This window comes from Rattus norvegicus, chromosome 6, assembly GCF_021556685.1.
Source record: "Rattus norvegicus strain SHRSP/BbbUtx chromosome 6, alternate assembly SHRSP_T2T, whole genome shotgun sequence".
In the NCBI taxonomy this organism is placed as follows: Eukaryota; Metazoa; Chordata; class Mammalia; order Rodentia; family Muridae; genus Rattus; species Rattus norvegicus.
The window spans coordinates 94,758,369-94,778,630 of NC_141539.1; the positions used below are offsets into that span (position 1 = coordinate 94,758,369).

A 20,262-nucleotide genomic window follows, 5' to 3' on the forward strand; every position below is an offset into this window, starting at 1 on the left:
CACTATTTGTAATATATCCCTTATCTTTTAAAATTATTTTTCTGGGATAGAACTTTTATAATATGCAGTTCATTGTTTCAGTTAGTGTTATGACAATGTTGTTTTCCTAATTCATAACTATCACAATTTATTCATTGAAAAATACTTCTCTTCCGCCTGTGAGCGGAGTTGATCCTGTGACACAGCTCTCTGTACCCAGACCCCACGGGGAGAGAGCCAGATTCTCAGAAGTGTGGACAATCCTGAGGAAAGAAGCGAAACTATTACTTCTACTCACATTACTTGTCCAAGAGGAACCTGCCTGGAGCCCTCTGGACACAGGAACTGAGAAACATTCTGGGACAGGATTGTTCAGGTCTCAGCCTGCACCCAGAGCTGACCCTGTGCCACAGCTCTCTGTACCCAGATCTCCCTGGGAGAAAGCCAGTCTCTAGGAGTGCTGACACACAGGCTTACAGGAAGGTCAAGTCACTGTCAGAGACAGCAAGACCAGCTAACACCAGAGATAAGCAGATGGCGAGAGACAATGGTAAGAACAGAAACCAAGGCCACTTGACATCATCAGAACTCAGATTCCCCACCACAGCAAGCCCTGGATACCCCAACACACCAGAAAAGCAAGATTTTGATTTAAAATCACATTCAAGATGATGTTAGAGGACTTTAAGAAGGACATAAACTCTCTTAAATACAGGACAATACAGGTAAACAGATTGAAGCCCTTAAAGAGGAAACATAGAAATCCCTTAAAGAATTATAGGAAAACACAACCAAACAGGTGAAGGAATTGAACAAAACCATCCAGGATCTAAAAATGGAAATAGAAACAAAAAGGAAATCACAAAGGGAGACAACCCTGGAGATAGAAAACCTAGGAAAGACATCAGGAGTCATAGACACAGGCATCACCAACAGAATACAAGAGATTGAAGAGAGAATCTCAGGGGCAGAAGAAACCATAGAAAACATCAACACAACCATCAATGAAAATGTAAAACACAAAAAACTCCTAACTGAAAACATCCAGGAAATCCAGGACACAATGAGAAGACCAAACCTAAGGATAATAGGTATAGAAGAGAGTAAAATTCCCAACTTAAAGATCCAGTAAATGTCTTCAACAAAATTATAGAAGAAAACTTCCCTAACCTAAAGAGATGCCCATAAACATACCAGAAGCCTACAGAATTCCAAATAGATTGGACAAGAAAAGTTATTCCTCCAGTTATATAATAGTCAAAACACAAAATGCCCAAAACAAAGAAAGAATGTTAAAAGCAGTTAGAGGAAAAAGTCAAGTAACATATAAAGGCAGACTCATCAGAATTACAGTAGACTTCTCACCAGAGACTATGAAAGCCAGAAGATCCTGGAGAGATGTTATACAGACCCTAAGAGAACACATATGCCAGCCCAGGCTACAATATCCAGCAAAACTCTCAATTAACATAGATAGAGAAACTAAGATATTTCATGACAAAACCAAATTTACACAATATCTTTCCACAAACCCAGTCCTACAAAGGATAATAGATGGAAAACTCCAACACAAGGAGGGAAACTACACCCTAGAAAAAGCAAGAAAGTAATCTAATTTCAACTAAGCCAAAAGAAGATAGCCACACGAACATAATTCCATCTCTAACAACAAAAGTAACAGGAAACAATAATCATTGGTCCCTAATATCTTTCAACATCAATGGACTCAATTCCCCAATAAAAAGACATAGACTAACAGACTGGATAGATAAAGAGAACCCAGCATTTTGCTCACTAGAGGAAGCACACTTCAGTGACAAAGACACATACTACTTCAGAGTAAAAAGCTAAAAAGCAATTTTCCAAGCAAATAGTCCCAAGAAACAAGCTGAAGTAGCCATTCAAATATCGAATAAAGTTGATGTTCAACCAAAAGTTATCAAAAAAAGATAAGTAAGGACATCTCATATTCATTAAAAGAAAAATCCACCCAGATGAACTCTCAAGCCTGAATATAAATGCTCCAAGTGCAAGGGCACCTACGTTCATAAACGAAACCTTACTAAAGCTGAAAGCACACAATAATAGTGGGAGACTCAACACCCCACTCTCAACAATGGACAGATCATGGAAACAGAAACTAAACAGAGACACAGAGAAACTAACAGAAGTTATGAACCAAATGGATTTAAGGGATATCTATAGAGCATTTCATCCTAAAACAAAAGAATACACCTTCTTCTCAGCACCTCATGATACCTTCTCCAAAATTGACCATATAATTGGTCACAAAACAGGCCTCAACAGATACAAGAAGATTGAAATAATACCATGTATCATATGAGATCACCACAGACCATGGCTGGTCTTCAGTAACAACAAAAACAACAGAAAACCCATATACACGGAAGCTGAACAACGCTCTACTTAATGATAACTTGGTCAAGGAAGAAATAAATAAAGAAATTAAAGACTTTTTAGAATTTAATGAAAATGAATTCATAACACACCGAAACTTATGGAACACAATAAAAGCAGTGCTAAGAGGAAAACTCATAGCTTTGAGGACCTCCTAAAAGAAACTGGAGAGAGCATGTACTAGCAGCTAGATAGCACACCTAAAAGCTATGGAACAAAAAAAGAAGCAAATATACCCAAGAGGAGTAGACAGCAGGAAATCATCAAACTCAGGACTGAAATCAACCAAGTAGAAACAAAAAGAACTATACAACAAATCAAAAAAACAGGAGCTGGTTCTTTGAGAAAATCAACAAGATAGATAAAGCCTTAGCCAGACTAACCAGAGAACACACAGTATCCAAATTAACAAAATCAGAAATGAAAAGGGAGGCATAACAACAGAAACTGAGGAAATTCAAAAAAAATCATCAGATGCTACTACAAAAGCCTATACTCAACAAAACTGGAAAACCTGGATGAAATGGACAATTTTCTAGACAGATACCAGGTACCAAAGTTAAATCAGGATCAGACAAACCATCTAAACAGTCCTATAACTCCTAAAGAAATAGAAGCAGTCATTAAAAGTCTCCCAGCCAAAAAGAGCCCAGGACCAGATGGGTTTAGTGCAGAATTTTATCAGACCTTCCAAAAAGACCTAATACTCTTCAAACTATTCCACAAAATAGACAAGAGGGAACGCTACCCAATTCCTTCTATGAAGCCACAATTATGGTTATACTTAAACCACAGAAAGAAAGAGAACTTCAGACCAATTTCCCTTATAAATATTGACACAAAAATACCCAGTAAAATTCTTGAAAACCAAATCCAAGAACACATCAAAATGATCATCCATCATGATTAAGTAGGCTTCATCCCATGGATGCAGGGATGGTTCAATATACAGAATCCATCAACGCAATCCACTATATAAACAAACTCAAAGAAAAAACAAAACCACATGATTATCTCATTAGATGCTGAGAAAGCATTTGACAAAATTCAACACCCCTTCGTGTTAAAAGTCTTGGAAAGATCAGGAATTCAAGGCCCAAACCAAAACATAGTAAAAGCCATATAGAGCAAACCAGTAGCCAACATCAAACTAAATGGAGAGAAACTTGAAGCAGTCCCACTAAAATCAGGGACTAGACAAGGCTGCCCACTCTCTCCCTATCTAGTCAATATAGTAATCAAAGTCCTAGCCAGAGAAATCAGACAACAAAAGGAGGTCAAAGTGATAGAAATTGGAAAGGACAAAGTCAAAACATCACTATTTGCAGATGATATGATAGTATACTTAAGTGACCCCAAAAATTCCACCAGAGAATTTCTAAACCTGATAAACAACTTCAGCAAAGTGGCTGGATATAAAATTAACTCAAATAAATCAGTAGCCTTCTTCTACTCAAGGGATAAACAGGCTGAGAAAGAAATTAGGGAAATGACACCATTTACAATAGTCACAAATAATATACAATACCTCGGAGTGACTCTAACCAAGCAAGTGAAATATCTGTGTGACAAGAACTTCAAGTCTCTGAAGAAAGTAATTAAAGAAGATCTCAGAAAATGGAAAGATCCCCCATGCTCATGGATTGGCAGGATTAATATTATAAATATGGCCATCTTGCCACAGCATTCTACAGATTCAATGCAATTCCCATCAAAATTCCAACTCAATTCTTCATGGAGTTAGAAAGAGCAATTTTCAAATTCATTTGGAATAACAAAAAACCCAGGACAGCGAAAATTATTCTCAACAATAAAAGAACTTCTGGGGTAATCACCATCCTTGACCTCAAGCTGTATTACTGAGCAATAGTGAAAAAAAAAAAAAGCAAAAAAACTGTATGGTATTGGTCCAGAGACAGGAAGGTTGATCAGTGGAATAGAATTGAAGACCCAGAAATGAACCCATACACCTATGGTCACTTGATCTTTGACAAAAGAGCTAAAACCATCCAGTGGAAAAAAAGAGCATTTTTTAACAAATGGTGCTGGTTCAACTGGAGGTTCGCATGTAGAAGAATGCAAATCAATCCATTCTTAGCTCCCTGTACAAAGCTCAAGTCCAAGTGGATCAAGGACTTCCACACAAAACAGATACACTCAAACTAATAGAAGAAAAAGTGGGGAAGAGCCTTGATTACATGGGCACTGGGAAAAATGTACTAAACAGAACACCAATGGCTTCTGCTCTAAAATCGAGAATTGACAAATGGGACCTCATAAAATTGCAAAGCTTCTGTAAGTCAAAGGACACTGTCATTAGGACAAAACAGCAACCAACAGATTGGAAAAAGATCTTTACTAATTCTATATCTGAAAGAGGGCTAATATCTAATATATACAAAGAACTCAAGAAGTTAAGACTCCAGAGAATCAAATAACCCTATTAAAAATGGGGTACAGAGCTAAAGAAATAATTCTCAACTGAGGAATAACAAATGGCTGAGAAGCAGTCAACATCCTTAGTCATCAGGGAAATGCAAATCAAAACAACCCTGAGATTCCACCTCACACCAGTTAGAATGGCTAAGATCAAAAACTCAGGTGACAGCAGATGCTGGAGCAAGATGTGGATGTGGAGAAAGAGGAACACTCCTCCATTGTTGGTGGGATTGCAAGCTGGTACAACCACTCTGGAAATCAGTCTGGAGGTTCCTTAGAAAGTTGGACATAGTACGACCTTAGGACCCAGTTATACCACTCCTGGGCATATATCCAAAAGATTCTCCAACACATAACAAGGACACATGCTCTACTATGTTCATGGCAGCCTTATTTATAATAGCCAGAAGCTAGAAAGTACCCAGATGTCCTTCAATAGAAGAATGGATACAAAAAATGTGGTATATTTATAGATGGAATACTACTCAGCTATTAAAAACAATGACTTCATGAAATTCATAGGCAAATAGTTGGAACTAGAAAATATTATCCTGAGTGTTGTAACCCAATCACAAAAACAAAAACAAACACAAACACAAAATACCCACACATGGTATGCACTCACTGGTAAGTGGATATTATCAAAAGCTCAGAAGCTCAGATTTCCCAAGATACAATACACAGACCACATGAAACTCAAGAAGAAGGATGACTGAAATGAGGTTGCTTCAGTCCTTCTTAGAAGAGGGAACAAAATACTTACAGGAGGAAATACGGAGACAAGTTTGTAGAAGGGACTGAAGGAAAGGCCATCCAGAGACTGCCCCACCTGGGCATCCAGCTCATATATATACAGGCACCAAACCCAGACAGTATTGTTCATGCCAAGAAGTGCATGCTGACAGGAGCCTGATATAGCTGTCTCTTGAGAGGCTCTGCTAGAGCATGATAAATACAGAGCTGGATGCTAGCAGCCCATCATTGAACTGAGAACTGGGTCCCCATTGGAAGAGTTAGAGAAAGGACTGAAGGAGCTGAAGGGGTTTGCAACTCCATAAGAACAACAGTACCAACCAACCAGAGCTCCGAGGGACTAAACTACCATCCAAAGTGGAGAGACCCATGGCTCCAGCTGCATATATAGCAGAGGATGGCCTTATTGGGCACCAGTCGGAGGAGAAGCCCTTGGTCCTGCCAAGGCTCAACCCCCCCATTGTAGGGAAAATTTTAGGGCAGGGAGGTGGAAAGGGGTGGGTTGATGGGTGGTGATACGCCCTCATAGAAGAAGTGGGAGGAGAGGGGATGGGGGTTTTAGGAAACTGGGAAAGGGGGTAATGTTTGAATTTTAAATAAATGAAAAAATCCAATAAAAGAAAAATACTTTTAAAAATGTATCATGTTTTGATTAATTTAAATCTCTACATTGGTTAGTTAGTAACATTTGACTCCTTCCATTGTATTAGGTAACATGGAGAATACCAAAGAGGATAGACTTTTCTACTTAAGCTTTTATGGTTTGGATAAGGAGGTAGAATTAAGATTTGTGAAAAGATTGGAGTAATGCTGAGCTCTAAATGGGACACCTGCATCACATGCCTTTTCCTGAGCTTGTGGATCATTGTAGATAGAGGCTGGAAAGAATGAGAGCCAGACGTGGTGAATGACTCCAAGGAGCAGTGTCTTCTAGACTCAACAGAAACTGCACATGTGAACTCACCAAGGTTGTAATAACACACACAACACATGTGCAAGCTCACAGTAGCCCAAAGCTTACCTTGGAGAGGGGAAATGGGCACCCCAGCTGGAGAGCTGTTGGCAATTGATGGGTGTCCAAGATGTGGATCAAGAGGGGAAATAGAAGGGACATTGTAGATGAAGGGAAGCAAATGTGCTATTTGCATTAAACAAAGGGTGCATCTTCCATGGAGTGGATCTCATACTGAAAATGAAGATGAAAGGTTGAATAGTGCAGGTGGCAAAACCCATTATTATGCTTTCAATAAGTGTCCAAAATAGAATAAGACAGTATCTAACTCTCTCTCTCTCTCTCTCTCTCTCTCTCTCTCTCTCTCTCTCTCTCTCTCTCTCTCTCTCTCTCTCTCTCTCTCTCTCTCCTCCCAAGGCTCAGCCATCATTGTAGAAGAGGGTGGAACAGTTGTATGAGCCAGAGGCTCTGGGTGTGTACAAGGAAGCTGCTTTCTGGACACAAAAAGGCAGCTGGCCTTGTGAACCTACAGCTGCATAAACCATGCATGCTCCAGCCAGACAAAATCTCAGTACAGAGGCAGGAGGTGGTAATTTAGTTAATACAAGGTTTTTAATTCAAGGAATATATAGAAAGGTATTCCCAAAAATCATTAATTTTTCCTCTGTAACAGGTACCAAAATGAGTATAGCTACTATTTTTTTTTTTTTGGTTCTTTTTTTCGGAGCTGGGGACCGAACCCAGGGCCTTGTGCTTCCTAGGTAAGCGCTCTACCACTGAGCTAAATCCCCAGCCCCGAGTATAGCTACTATTATCCAAAGTTATTGAAAAATGCTAAATCTTGTATTTCTTGTCTCATCTGGTATTTAGTTCTGACATATTTTTCAGTTTAGTTTTTTTCTTCTTTTGGATTCTGAAATCCCTCTTGTATTTGTTCCTGGTGTCCCTCCTCTCTGTCTTGGACAGAGTTCAGGCCCACAGGCATGTTTTGACTTTTATAATAACCTTCTTGTTGGTCCTTCCTGTTATTTCCCTTATTGGCTCTTTACTACCTCTAGAATAATCTCTCTCCTCATATTTATGGTGGTGATGCCCTCTGGGATAAACATCTGTATTGGTTACCTTTCTCGCCCTTTAGAATCTGCAGTCTAAGCTCTCTCTACCTGCTCTTCCTCTACTCATCTATTCAAAGCATTTGTGTATGTCCTTAGGTAATATTCCTCCTTCCTCATTCATTCCCTCCTTTTCTCTGTCTTTCTTTATTGTATTCTTTTCTTGACTTCTTATTTCTTTGAATGTCGTCTTCAAGGTGCTTTTCTAGACAGTTCCCAACTAATATCATCTTTTCCTTTAAGTCTTACCTCATCAAAGATTAATTGTTCTGGAGAGAGTTTAGAGATTTAAGAGTGCTCTTCCAGATGACCAGAGTTCAATTCCCGATACCCATGTCAAAGAGTCCACAAGCGCCTATAACTCTAGCTGGAGGGTCCCTGACACCCTCTTGTAGCATCTGCATACATAGGCGTATACTCACACCAGGCACACACATGCAGAAATGACTGGATAAATGAATGAAATAACCAGTTGTTCCGTTTCCTCTGTTTCTACTTCTGTTTCATTTCCATTCTTACATATACATCTATATTGTACACATGTGTATATATGTAAGCTGTAATGTTAGCCAGAACCTAAGCCGCAGCACATGGTTGTTCCTCTGTAATTCACTTTTGAGTCTCATGCAACAGATATGCATATGTTTTTCCTTTTGAATTAGAGTAAGAAACGGCTGAAAAGGAGAAGAAAAGCTAGACATGCATATCCAGTTTTGAATCATAGACTTTATTAAATTTATAGGAATCTGTTGATTGGGTTGGAGATTACAATGAACCATTGACTGGATTTTCATGGAGAGGTGGATCTGAACGAGAAACCACAGGAATCCAGATCTGGAGCGAAGTTTTCCTCATCAATAAGCTTGATGGTAAAAAGGTATGACACTTTTTAAATAAAATTAAATTTTTATTTTCGGTGGTAACTTTAAATGGTCTTTTGAAAACTGACTTGTAATTTCACATAATGTTACAAGGGTCAGAGTAGCATCCTACTGAAAATACAGCGGTATTTACTCTTTAGTGATCCCAGGAGACAGAAATCATAGTGAGCACAAAATAGCAGGTAACAAGCTGATATTTTTACACCGTCTCAATGCTAGGGTTTTTTTTTCTTAGATTATCAGAGAAAATTAAAAGTGACTGTACCCAGCAGCTAATTAATATTCTTTTATTTCCTGTGGTATTCATGGCACATGCAAGAAGTTATCTTTTAAGTATTCATTGATAATAGACGTTTTTAGTTCTATTGTTGTTAATGTCATGGTAACCCTGGTAGCCTGGATGCTCTGTGCAATGTCAGTAATGTACTCTATTTTCCTGTAGGTTGCAGTGTTACTGATGGATACTCAGGGAACCTTTGACAGTCAGTCAACTTTGAGAGATTCGGCCACAGTATTTGCCCTTAGCACAATGATAAGCTCAATACAGGTATGGAATAAAACAAATCTATTTGCGGATGTTCCTTTAACTAAAATTCATGAATAGCGTTTGTTCATACATGTGGCAATGAGACAGAGAGAAGGGTAAATGATATGTGTTGCTCAGTCCGCTCCACATGAACAGCCATCGTCACTATAGCTATGGCAGTCTAACCAATTATCAGTTTCTACAATGGCTGCTTTAGTCCAAAGCAGCTTTATTCTTGTTATTTTTCTGTTAAAATTTAGAATAAATTAGAATAATATTAAATTTTATAGCTAAGGGTGTAGCTCACTTGGTAGTGTTTGCCTTGCAACAAGGTCCTGGGTTCAGTCCCCAGCCCCACGTAAAGCGTGGTGGAGAAGGCCTGTTATTCTATACAGAGAAGATGGGAGCAGGGAGACCAAGAGTTTAAAGTCATATTTTTTTGTACAGTGAGACTGAGGCTAGCCTAGTCTACATGTGACCCTGTCTCAAAAAGAAAAGAACAATCTTGTGTCGATGAGATAGCTGTGCGTGCAAAGGTGGAAAGAAAGCAGACCCCACAGAGCTGGCCCCTGACCTCCACCCACAGGTCATGGGGCACTTCCCCTATGCACACACACTGAACATACCAACAAAAATAAAGAAGCCAATTTAAAAGCCTTATATGCAGATTTGGGGACAAGCTATTATAACTTGTTTAGTGAAACAGGATTTATAAACTTACGATGTTATTTTACATTATCAATGAAGTTATTTCCAAATGTGAAAGCTTTAATGTTCATAGCTTTAAAAACAGTTTATATAGATGTAACAGTTACATTTATATATAACCATATGTACTTAAAGCTCTTCCCTTTCTTTTGCTCTTTTTCCCCTTTTTAACAGTACTGTTGGGTGGGGAGGAGGTTTTATAAACTTTCTAAATTGTTCTGAAAGTTAGTGTGCAGCTGAAACAAGTTTAAGGATTACTGTTAGATGCTTTCTGCTTGTTGAAGAGAGCAGGGAGAGAAGACAGTGAAGAAACAAAAGCAGAAGTTTTTTCAAAGGCAAGATAACTTTTAAAGGTGAGAAAGGCAAAGCAGGGTAAGTCCAGGCTGTGCTCATGTGCAGATGGGGGTCTGGAGTTACTGAGCAGGCAGCCGTCGTCTCTGGCCAGTACCTTCCATACCAGCACAAAGGAAGAGGACGGATGGAGTGAAATTTTAAATAAATGACTAACACAAAAGCTATGCTTGTAATCCATGGTTGATACTTCAAAATAAATCTACCTCTTGGGGTTGGAGAGATGGCTCAGACATAAGTAGCACTTTTTGCACTTGCACAAGACCTGGGTTCAGGTCCCAGCTGACACACGGTGGCTCACAGCCATTCATAATTCTAGTTAGTTCCAGTCGATCTTACTCTCTTCCGACTGCTGCAGACACCTGGCACTAAATGTGGTGTATACATGTACATTCAAAGAAAAATTCTTACATATAAATTAAAAAATAATTTTTAGAGGATTGCCACAAGAAATCTATCTATGAAACACAGGCTAGTACTGTAATTCAAAAACCTGCTTCTTTTGATGAATCTTTAAAGTACAGACTCAATATCTGTTTTCTTTAAAGTCAAGAGAAAAGATCATTTGTACAAGCCAATTAAAACCAGTTTAACTTTGCATTACCACTCATTATTTACTACTTATATTTGACCTGAAAAACACTGCATCTTTTTATAGAAAGTCTGTCAAGTCATGTCTATTTTAAATTATTATCTGAGAAATTACACTATTTAAAGAAGTACAAATGGATACTGTTTGTGTCAATATGTAAACATATAAGCAACATTAATTTATCTTTAAAGTTACTAATGTTATCACCTCAAGGAAAATAAAAAGACAACACAAGGTATCACCTTAGCGCTGTGGCGGAGGAGAGAGGCAGGAACACAAAGCTGTGAGCATGGCGTTCAGAACCTAACTTTTGTGTGGAGTGAGTTTCTGTGAACACAAACAAATCAATAAATTATGAAGAGGTCACTGTAATTTTCCAAACAATTTTCCAGTTGGGCAGGAAGACCAACTTCTGTGAACCCTGCTTTGCGAAGGGCTGAGGCAAGAGACTACAGGTTGAGCACTATGGTGAAACCTCCTTCCTCGGGTCTCATAAATGTTTGTAAGAGAGTTGTTGTATAATAACTGACATCTATGGAAACAGAACTACAAAGTTCTTAGAACGGTGCTGATATCTTCTTTTCTGACTCCTTACCCCACATCAAGGTCTACAACTTATCCCAAAATGTCCAGGAGGACGACCTTCAGCATCTCCAGGTAAAAGCTCTCTCTGTGTATCTGGTAGTCTTTTGGTCATGCAGCCAGAATTGTGGGGGACTGCAGACTCATGACTACACGAGGGTCATTGTGGTGCCAGGTTTCTTGTCAGTCATGTATGGCTCTGTCCTTTCTAATTCGGTTTTCCTATTTCTTTGTTTCTAAACCTGCTTGTTCCCAGTGCTGAATATATGAAAGTATATGGCAAATCAAAGTGGACAAAGAATCTTCCGTGTAAAGAGTCTCTGAACTGCAATATCAAATCTTAAGGTCAAGAATTTGATAACTTCTTGGTATTGTGTCTGTATAAGCCAGACTTTTTCCTTGTGAACCTTGTGGCTCAGAACTGTTAGAAAAAGCATGAGGACAGCTCAGAAGTTGGTGTGAATTCTTATCTGAAAGAGACTGTGGTGGATCCTAGCTAACCGTCATGTCTTAGAGATGAGGAGAGGGAGCATGAGAAGAGAAGTGGCTTGGGAGGCTCCTGTGGCTAGTCAGTGATAGAACTGAGTAAGACACATGGCTGGTCCTGTGTTCTTCCCACTCTCCAGGAGGTTGGAGACTAAAGGAGAAGGATGGATGGATTCTAGAGATGGTTTATATATGCAGTAGTATTCTCTCCTGTCTCAGCTCAAGTTATTCTTGAGTAGGTAGCAAGGTGTCTCTTCTTCCGATAGCTCTCTATATGTTTTACATAAAATTTTACTTATTATGTGTATAGAATAATGGCTGGGTGTGCTTCCATAATAAAAGCAAGTGTCATAACATGGCCAGCTACTTTCCTAGTGAACAGCGTGGCACCATTGCACACGGCGTATTTATTCATCTCTACAAAAGGATAATTTGGGCCAGTGAGCTATCCTGAGCTAACAGGATACTCTGATCATTTAAAATCTTTCCCTGTAAAGGACAATACCTTGCTCTGAAGTTATTGTGAATTCAAGTTATGCCAGTACACAAGTGTGATAATGGTATACCATCACTGGACCAGTCACCTTTAGACATACCAAGACTTTGAGCTCATCACCCCAAAAAGTATCTAGTAATAACTCTTTGCTTCTTGATTTTTACTGCCCTGTATGGATGGCAGATGAAGCTAGGATGCTATTGTAAAGGAGCAAGGTGTGGGTATCAGCGTTTTCCCTCAGCTCCACAAGCTGGGTGGCTTATCAGCCATTGTGTGAAAGGAACTCATCCTGTGTCACATGGGAAAACACTAAGCCAGCCTAGAGTCCCTCCCATCAGTCATCTCCGAAGGCCTGTGTTCACTAAAATTTTGCATTTGTCAAAATAACAACAACAACAACAACAATAACAACAACAACAAAACCTCTCCTCATTCTTCATCTTCTTAGTTGTAATCAATTAAAAAAAATAAGAGAAGACAGTATATTTAATTTCCCACTAATTTTGTAACCTAGGTCGTTACTACATGTATTATGTATTACGGCCCTCTAAGCCAAGGTAAGTCCTACTTGGAAAAGTCATTTCACATGTGTCCTTTCTACATTTGTTAGAGCAAGCATGGGTTCAGGGCAGGGGTATCTCCCTTTGCAGCAGGTGCTGAGCACTCTGCTCACGGTGCTTGCACAGTGAGGCACACGTGAAGAAAGGGCGATGGGCTTAAAGTGGAGAGTTCTTCTTACAGTGTACGAGGTTTGTAATTACCATAGCTCTGCTTTACATAATGAACGCTTTTTTCTGAGATTATTAAAACTGTAGCACTCTGCTGCAGCTGGGGAATAAATAGAAGAAACCCAACAAGTAAATGAGTCTTATCTCTTTCTCCTCTCTCTCCCCATCCTTTTCTCTTGAATTCTCCTCCCAGCTTTTCACTGAGTATGGCAGGTTGGCAATGGAAGAAACATTCCTGAAGCCTTTTCAGGTGGGTAAAAGTTGAATGATGGAGAATTCCTATTGGACTTTCATGGGATCTGTAGCTATGATTTTACTCATGGTCATAGCTTTCTCCCATTCTAGAAGCAACTGTAGACTGGATGTGGTGGCACTTGTCTTTGGTCCCAGCATGGGCTCAAGGCAGGAAGATTGCTATGAGTATGAAACAGATGGATTTTCAGTTCAGGGCCAGCCTTATGTACCCTGGTCATTATCAAGGCCAGCCAGAGTTACATAGTGAGGAAGAGACCTTGCCTCAGGAGACATGCTATTTGATATGAAGACGAGATAGAATTAGGGAAGTAAAACTGCGTCCGATATCTGGCTCATGTGAGAATGACAGCTTTTCCATGAATTTAGTTAACTGACACCAGAGAGGATATTGGGGAAGAGGCTTTTCGAGTTCCCTTTCTTACATGCTAACCTCTCTCACTGTCTAAGTGTACCAGCACCCAGCCAGGCTGATGCTAGTGTAACCACTTTGTCGGGGTCTAAAGAGTCACTTGTGTTCATCCCTTGCTATCAGACCTTTGAAATGCCAGGTCCCAAAGAATTAAAAACACCTAAGGAATTCCTGATGGATGAAGGGAAAGACGGAAGCCCTACTGCCTGCCAGAGGAGAGACTGGCTTCCTAGGAAGAGAGTTCACATACCTATGGCAACTTATTGCAGTCCCTTACAGGACTGATAGTCAAGGTTATGGTGGGCTGGTAACAGGCAGGACCGTGCTTTTCCAGGCCCGCTTAGCTGCACAGCTCTGACCCTGCATTTCCACCCAGACCTTGCCTCCGTTCTCCCACAGTAGACTGGGGGTGGGCTGGGGGTCACTGGACCCTGGCATTTGTTCCCCTTTCCAGTGTAGCCACCCTGACTAAGCCCCCCCTTCTCTATGTTTGTCTCTTACTAGGGTAGTGAGAGGGTGGTAGCTGGCCAGACTTGCCCTAAAACCTCCAGTAACTGGGGTCAGTGACTAACATCAAGGTAGCATCTGAACTTGACTTGAGCTCTGTCAGCTACTTCTATAGTCCTTCAAATCCTGCCCTTTACAAGGAAGAGTTAGAACTGAGTCGAATGCCCTTCAGACAGTGCATGAAGGAGGAAACAGTTTTTGTACCATCTAAAGCTAACTGCTTCAGTCTAGCTTGTCAAAGGAAGCCATAGCTAAGCTCCAGATACACATAACATCCAAGATGGGTGCTAATCCGAGGGAAACATGAGCCACAGGGTAAACACTGACTGAAAAAAGGCCCACAAAGTGAGAAGCTCTTATGGCAAACAGTACACTGACACGAGCTGTCCATCCTCTGTGGCCAAGTGACAAATGATCTTAGACCACTGACACAGTTGTGAAAGTGGGGATCTGGAGTGGCTTAAGCACGAACATGGAGGTCTCCTATCAGATTGCATTCAAGATGTTCAGTAGATAATTCCTTGAAGAGGTCAGTGGAGGATTCTTCAGAAGCAGTCTCAATCTGGCCCCTGAAGTTCAGGCAAGGGTAGAGGAGGTGTTGAGGGAGAACAAAATCAATCCTGCTTTAAAATCTTCAATGTGGTTCACAATACTTTCTGTGCTCTTGTGTTTCTTTTTTAATTCATCTGTTAGTTGGTATTGAAGTATTGAATGGCAGCTCTAATATTTCTTTGACTTTTCTATTCTCAGAACTTAAGACTAGATTGTAAATTCTAGAAACAGACCTCAAGTCTCTGTTGCTAATACATGGCAAGATAAACCAACAGGAAGACACACACACACACACACACACACACACACACACACACACACACGTCGGGGAGAATGGTGACAGAAGGGAGGCAATAGACAGACAGGTATTATGTCTTTGGTTAAGAAAAATGCCAGTGTCCTAAAAACAAATAATATGAAACCTTTTGAAATTCCTGCTTATTGTTGAAACATATAGATGTTATGAAATATCAGTAAAAAGAAATTTTGGGGACTGGTGAAATGGCTCAGTCAGGTAGTGCTTGTTCTAATTGTGCTTCCTACACCCAGCACTGGGCATATGGAGACAGGCTGCTCCTGGCAATGTGAGGACCAGCTAGCCTAGTTTCCTTGGATACTTCTGGGCCAGTACAAGACTCTGTCTCAGAAACCAAGTGAACAGCTCCTGAGGAATGACACCCAAAGCTGTTCGCTGGTTTCTACATGTATGTTCACACATTTGCAACTCACCAGCACACATAAACACATGTACCTGCACACACACTAACATACACCAAACACACACATTTAAAAAAGCAAGCAAGCAAGCAAGCAAAACAACAGCTCTGAGACTAGAGAAATGGCTCAGCTCTTCCATTAAGAACTTATGCTGCGATCGATCCATGCTTATCACCCTGTACAAAGCTTAAGTCCAAGTGGATCAAGGACCTCCACATCAAACCAGATACACTCAAACTAATAGAAGAAAAACTAGGGAAGCATCTGGAACACATGGGCACTGGAAAAAATTTCCTGAACAAAACACCAATGGCTTATGCTCTAAGATCAAGAATCGACAAATGGGATCTCATAAAACTGCAAAGCTTCTGTAAGGCAAAGGACACTGTGGTTAGGACAAAACGGCAACCAACAGATTGGGAAAAGATCTTTACCAATCCTACAACAGATAGAGGCCTTATATCCAAAATATACAAAGAACTCAAGAAGTTAGACCGCAGGGAGACAAATAACCCTATTAAAAATGGGGTTCAGAGCTAAACAAAGAATTCACAGCTGAGGAATGCCAAATGGCTGAGAAACACCTAAAGAAATGTTCAACATCTTTAGTCATAAGGGAAATGCAAATCAAAACAACCCTGAGATTTCACCTCACACCAGTGAGAATGGCTAAGATCAAAAACTCAGGTGACAGCAGATGCTGGCAAGGATGCGGAGAAAGAGGAACACTCCTCCATTGTTGGTGGGATTGCAGACTGGTACAACCATTCTGGAAATCAGTCTGGAGGTTCCTCAGAAAATTGGACATTGAACTGCCTGAGGATCCAGCTATACCTCTCTTGGGCATATACCCAAAAGATGCCCCAACATATAAAAAAGACACGTGCTCCACTATGTTCATCGCAGCCTTATTTATAATAGCCAGAAGCTGGAAAGAACCCAGATGCCCTTCAACAGAGGAATGGATACAGAAAATGTGGTACATCTACACAATGGAATATTACTCAGCTATCAAAAACAATGACTTTATGAAATTCGTAGGCAAATGGTCGGAACTAGAAAATATCATCCTGAGTGAGGTAACCCAATCACAGAAAAACACACACGGTATGCACTCATTGAAAAGTGGCTATTAGCCCAAATGCTTGAATTACCCTAGATGCCTAGAACAAATGAAACTCAAGACGGATGATCAAAATGTGAATGCTTCACTCCTTCTTTAAAAGGGGAACAAGAATACCCTTGGCAGGGAATAGAGAGGCAAAGATTAAAACAGACACAGAAGGAACACCCATTCAGAGCCTGCCTCACATGTGGCCCATGCATATACAGCCATCCAATTAGACAAGATGGATGAAGCAAAGAAGTGCAGGCCGACAGGAGCCGGATGTAGATCTCTCCCGAGAGACACAGCCAGAATACAGCAAACACAGAGGCGTATGCCAGCAGCAAACCACTGAATTGAGAATAGGACCCCTGTTGAAGGAATCAGAGAAAGAACTGGAAGAGCTTGAAGGGGCTCGAGACCCCATATGTACAACAATGCCAAGCAACCAGAGCTTCCAGGGACTAAGCCACTACCTAAAGACTATACATGGACTGACCCTGGACTCTGACCCCATAGGTAGCAATAAATATCCTAGTAAGAGCACCAGTGGAAGGGGAAGCCCTGGGTCCTGCTAAGACTGAACCCCCAGTGAACTAGACTGTTGGGGGGAGGGCGGCAAGGGGGGGAGGATGGGGAGGGGAACACCCATAAGGAAGGGGAGGGGGGAGGGGGATGTTTGCCCGGAAACCGGGAAAGGGAATAACACTCGAAATGTATATAAGAAATACTCAAGTTAATAAAAAAAAAAAAAGGAAAGGAAAAAAAAAAGAAACAAACATAAAACTGGCAATGGGTCTGAAGATAAGAGAATCCATGGAGACATCTAATTGTCCAAGACTGGAACCTAAATCCAAGGAACTGAGCTACTACACAGAAAAATTCTAACTCACAGGAATGACTTTTGGGGAAAATATTGACTTCAGAAGTCAGAGGAGAGGCGGAAGGTTATAAGGACCATTAACATACTTCAAATGTGTCCTTGACATTAGAGGTATGTTGGTTTAGATATGACTTTAGTTATGGTATGAATATGTTGTGTTTACTGTCTAAAATCAAGGACATGGTTTCCAGATATTCTTGATGCTAGCCATGTAAAGACCTTATCATCTACTTTCTGCCTGAGATGTATTTGTATCCACAGAATAAGGATAATATTAGTTGCATGAATACATCATAAAGAATACAAAAAGAGAAAAAAAAAAGAACTTCTGCTGCTCTTCCAGAGGACCTGGGTTCTGTTTCCAGCACCCACAGTTGTGGCTCTCAACTGTGTATAACTCCAGTTCCAGAGGAACCAACACCCTCTTTTGACCTCCCTTGGTCCTGCATGCACATGCAGGCAAAACTATATATATAAAGTTACAAAAACAAAACCCCCACAGTTTTGACTGAATGAATCAACAATGGCCTCTTAAACATTAAAGTATGGATTTTTAATCTATTTGAAATTGAAATGAGATTTAAGCAGTAATAGCCAAAGCTTTTGAATAAATTTGAGATTAAAGCAACTAAATTCAAAACAAAAAGATGCTACTATGCATCATATAATTAAAAGGAAAGATACAAATATATAATACATGCATTATATACATATTTAATAAAATAATACTATCATAATGCTCAGGACACTTAACATTAGTGACATAATTCATATTTAGAGTAGAAAAATACATAAGAATGAAACTAGAGAGATGACTGCAGTTAAGGGCACTGGCTATTCTAGAAGACTCAAGTTTTATTCCCATTAAGTAAATGGTGTTTCACAGCCATCTGAAGTGCCAGTCCCAGGGGATTCGGTGCTGTCTTACAGCTCCTGTGGGCACCAAGGTCTTGAGTGGTGCTCAGACATATATGCAGGCAAAATACTCATGTATATAAAATAATTTCTAAAATAGAAAATAACAGCATAAAATAACTTTCAGATGGTATTTTAGTTTACTTAACGAATTGTAATAACTGTTCCTTGCATGCCCCAGGAAGCAAACTCTAATCAATGTAACTCAGATTACAATCTAAGGTAAGAGCTAGTGAGATCTCTTCGGGTGACCTTGCTTAATTTTCTCTTGCTTTAGTCACTATGCACACTCCCATCTTAAGTATAGCAATCCAACAGGAGCCAGTTGATGTTATCTGTCCTATAAATAACAAGGTTCTTTAAATTAACTATAGCTTTAAAAGGTGCAATTGAAAACTTCCTTTTGATCAAAACTAATGTCCAGTCCTGAGACCCTGGTGAAAATCTCTGGTCAGATGTGAGGTGATTTATCGCTATTGATGGCTGTGAATGTTGCTTCCTTGGTCATTTGAGCTTTCATGAGCCATGCCTGGCTCTACACTGATCTGCACTGGATGAACAAATCCTTGGATCTGGGTCTGTATAACTAATTGTAGGTATTTTTTAGGTTATCAGATGTTATTTAAAATTCATTCTAAATCCAACTTCAAGCAAGTCTGAATTTTTCTAGTGTTCTCAGGTAAATGTAGCTACCTGTTTCTTGTGGCTTTCACAGAGCATGTTACTCAACCTCTCAGACTGGGCTGTGGTGGCAATAAGTGTTTGTCACTGGATCCATGCTGAGAAGATCCTCCCTTAAGCTGGAATATGGACTTCAAGGTGCCCTCTGTCCTACCGTTAAATGCTCTCCTTGGCTATCATAGTCCCAGAGCTTACTGTTTAGCCATTTCATACCCTCTAGTTATGGAGGTTACAAGGAGATAGGAATATTCCTTAACCAATTAACAGTCTCAGGATTCACTTGGGCCAATGGTGTATATACTGATGCATGTCTGTATGGCAGATGTGTTTAGTAGCCAGCCTACAAAAGCTTAAACTTAAATAGTGGCCGTGGTATTCCTGAAACCTGATCTCTTTAGGCTGAACCTCTAACTAAATCTGCGGACTTGTATGCCTTTCTGAGCCTGGTGACCTGAGACAGATAGGAAGAGCTGGCAGAATTTGTGGCAGTGTAGCTGAAAGAGAAGAGATGGCGCTCATAGCCTTGGCGATGGATGGAAAGCATCCTTCCCAGAAACACTTGAAATCATTGCAGTGTCATACCATCTTTTTTTTTTTTTTTTTTTGGTTCTTTTTTTCGGAGCTGGGGACCGAACCCAGGGCCTTGCGCTTCCTAAGCAAGCACTCTACCACTGAGCTAGATCCCCAGCCCCGTGTCATACCATCTTAACCTGCAGTTACTGGTGGAGAAAAGGAAGCTGAACTGTCCAGGTCATGCACAGTGTGGCTAAGGTCTGTTTCAGCACTGTGCAGCCCAGCAGACAGCTTCTACAGCAGGGAGGTTTCAGTACCAGAGAGATGAGTACAGGTGCTCAGTAAATTGATGTTTACTTGTGATAGGAACATTACAGGCATTGAATCCTTAAAAAGAGAAGCCTTCCTGGGCATGACTTCACTCACTCTCAGAGGCCTTGGTTTCTTTCTCAAGTGTGTAGTTGAGGACTGTTGACATTTAGTCTATTACTGCTCATCCCCTCAGTGTCAGTACTTTATCCTCTCTATTACTTCTTCCTAGTCTTTTCCAGGATTCTCTTTCTTTTATAAATCAAATCCAGGACCTTACACACAGTAGGCAAGTAAGTACTCTTCCCTGAGCTGCTTCCTGGTCCTCCCACAGTGCCTTTATTAACCATTTTCACATATTCAAATCCCACCAGTGCTTTTGACATCAGAACAGAACTTAATCCTCTCTGGGA

General features: G+C 40.3%; 1 protein-coding gene across 4 annotated transcripts in view; it reads left to right on the top strand.

Annotated features, from left to right (window-relative positions):
* Atl1 (atlastin GTPase 1) overlaps window positions 1-20,262 on the top strand; it is a 98,405-nt gene that overhangs the window by 51,538 nt on the left and 26,605 nt on the right. For all 4 annotated transcript variants that reach the window (NM_001009831.2, XM_087553850.1, XM_087553851.1 and 1 more), the window contains 4 exons: window positions 8,396-8,530; window positions 8,977-9,081; window positions 11,318-11,368; window positions 13,197-13,253. In NM_001009831.2, coding sequence (NP_001009831.1) covers window positions 8,396-8,530; window positions 8,977-9,081; window positions 11,318-11,368; window positions 13,197-13,253 — 348 coding nt within the window. The remainder of the gene's footprint in view (window positions 1-8,395; window positions 8,531-8,976; window positions 9,082-11,317; window positions 11,369-13,196; window positions 13,254-20,262) is intronic.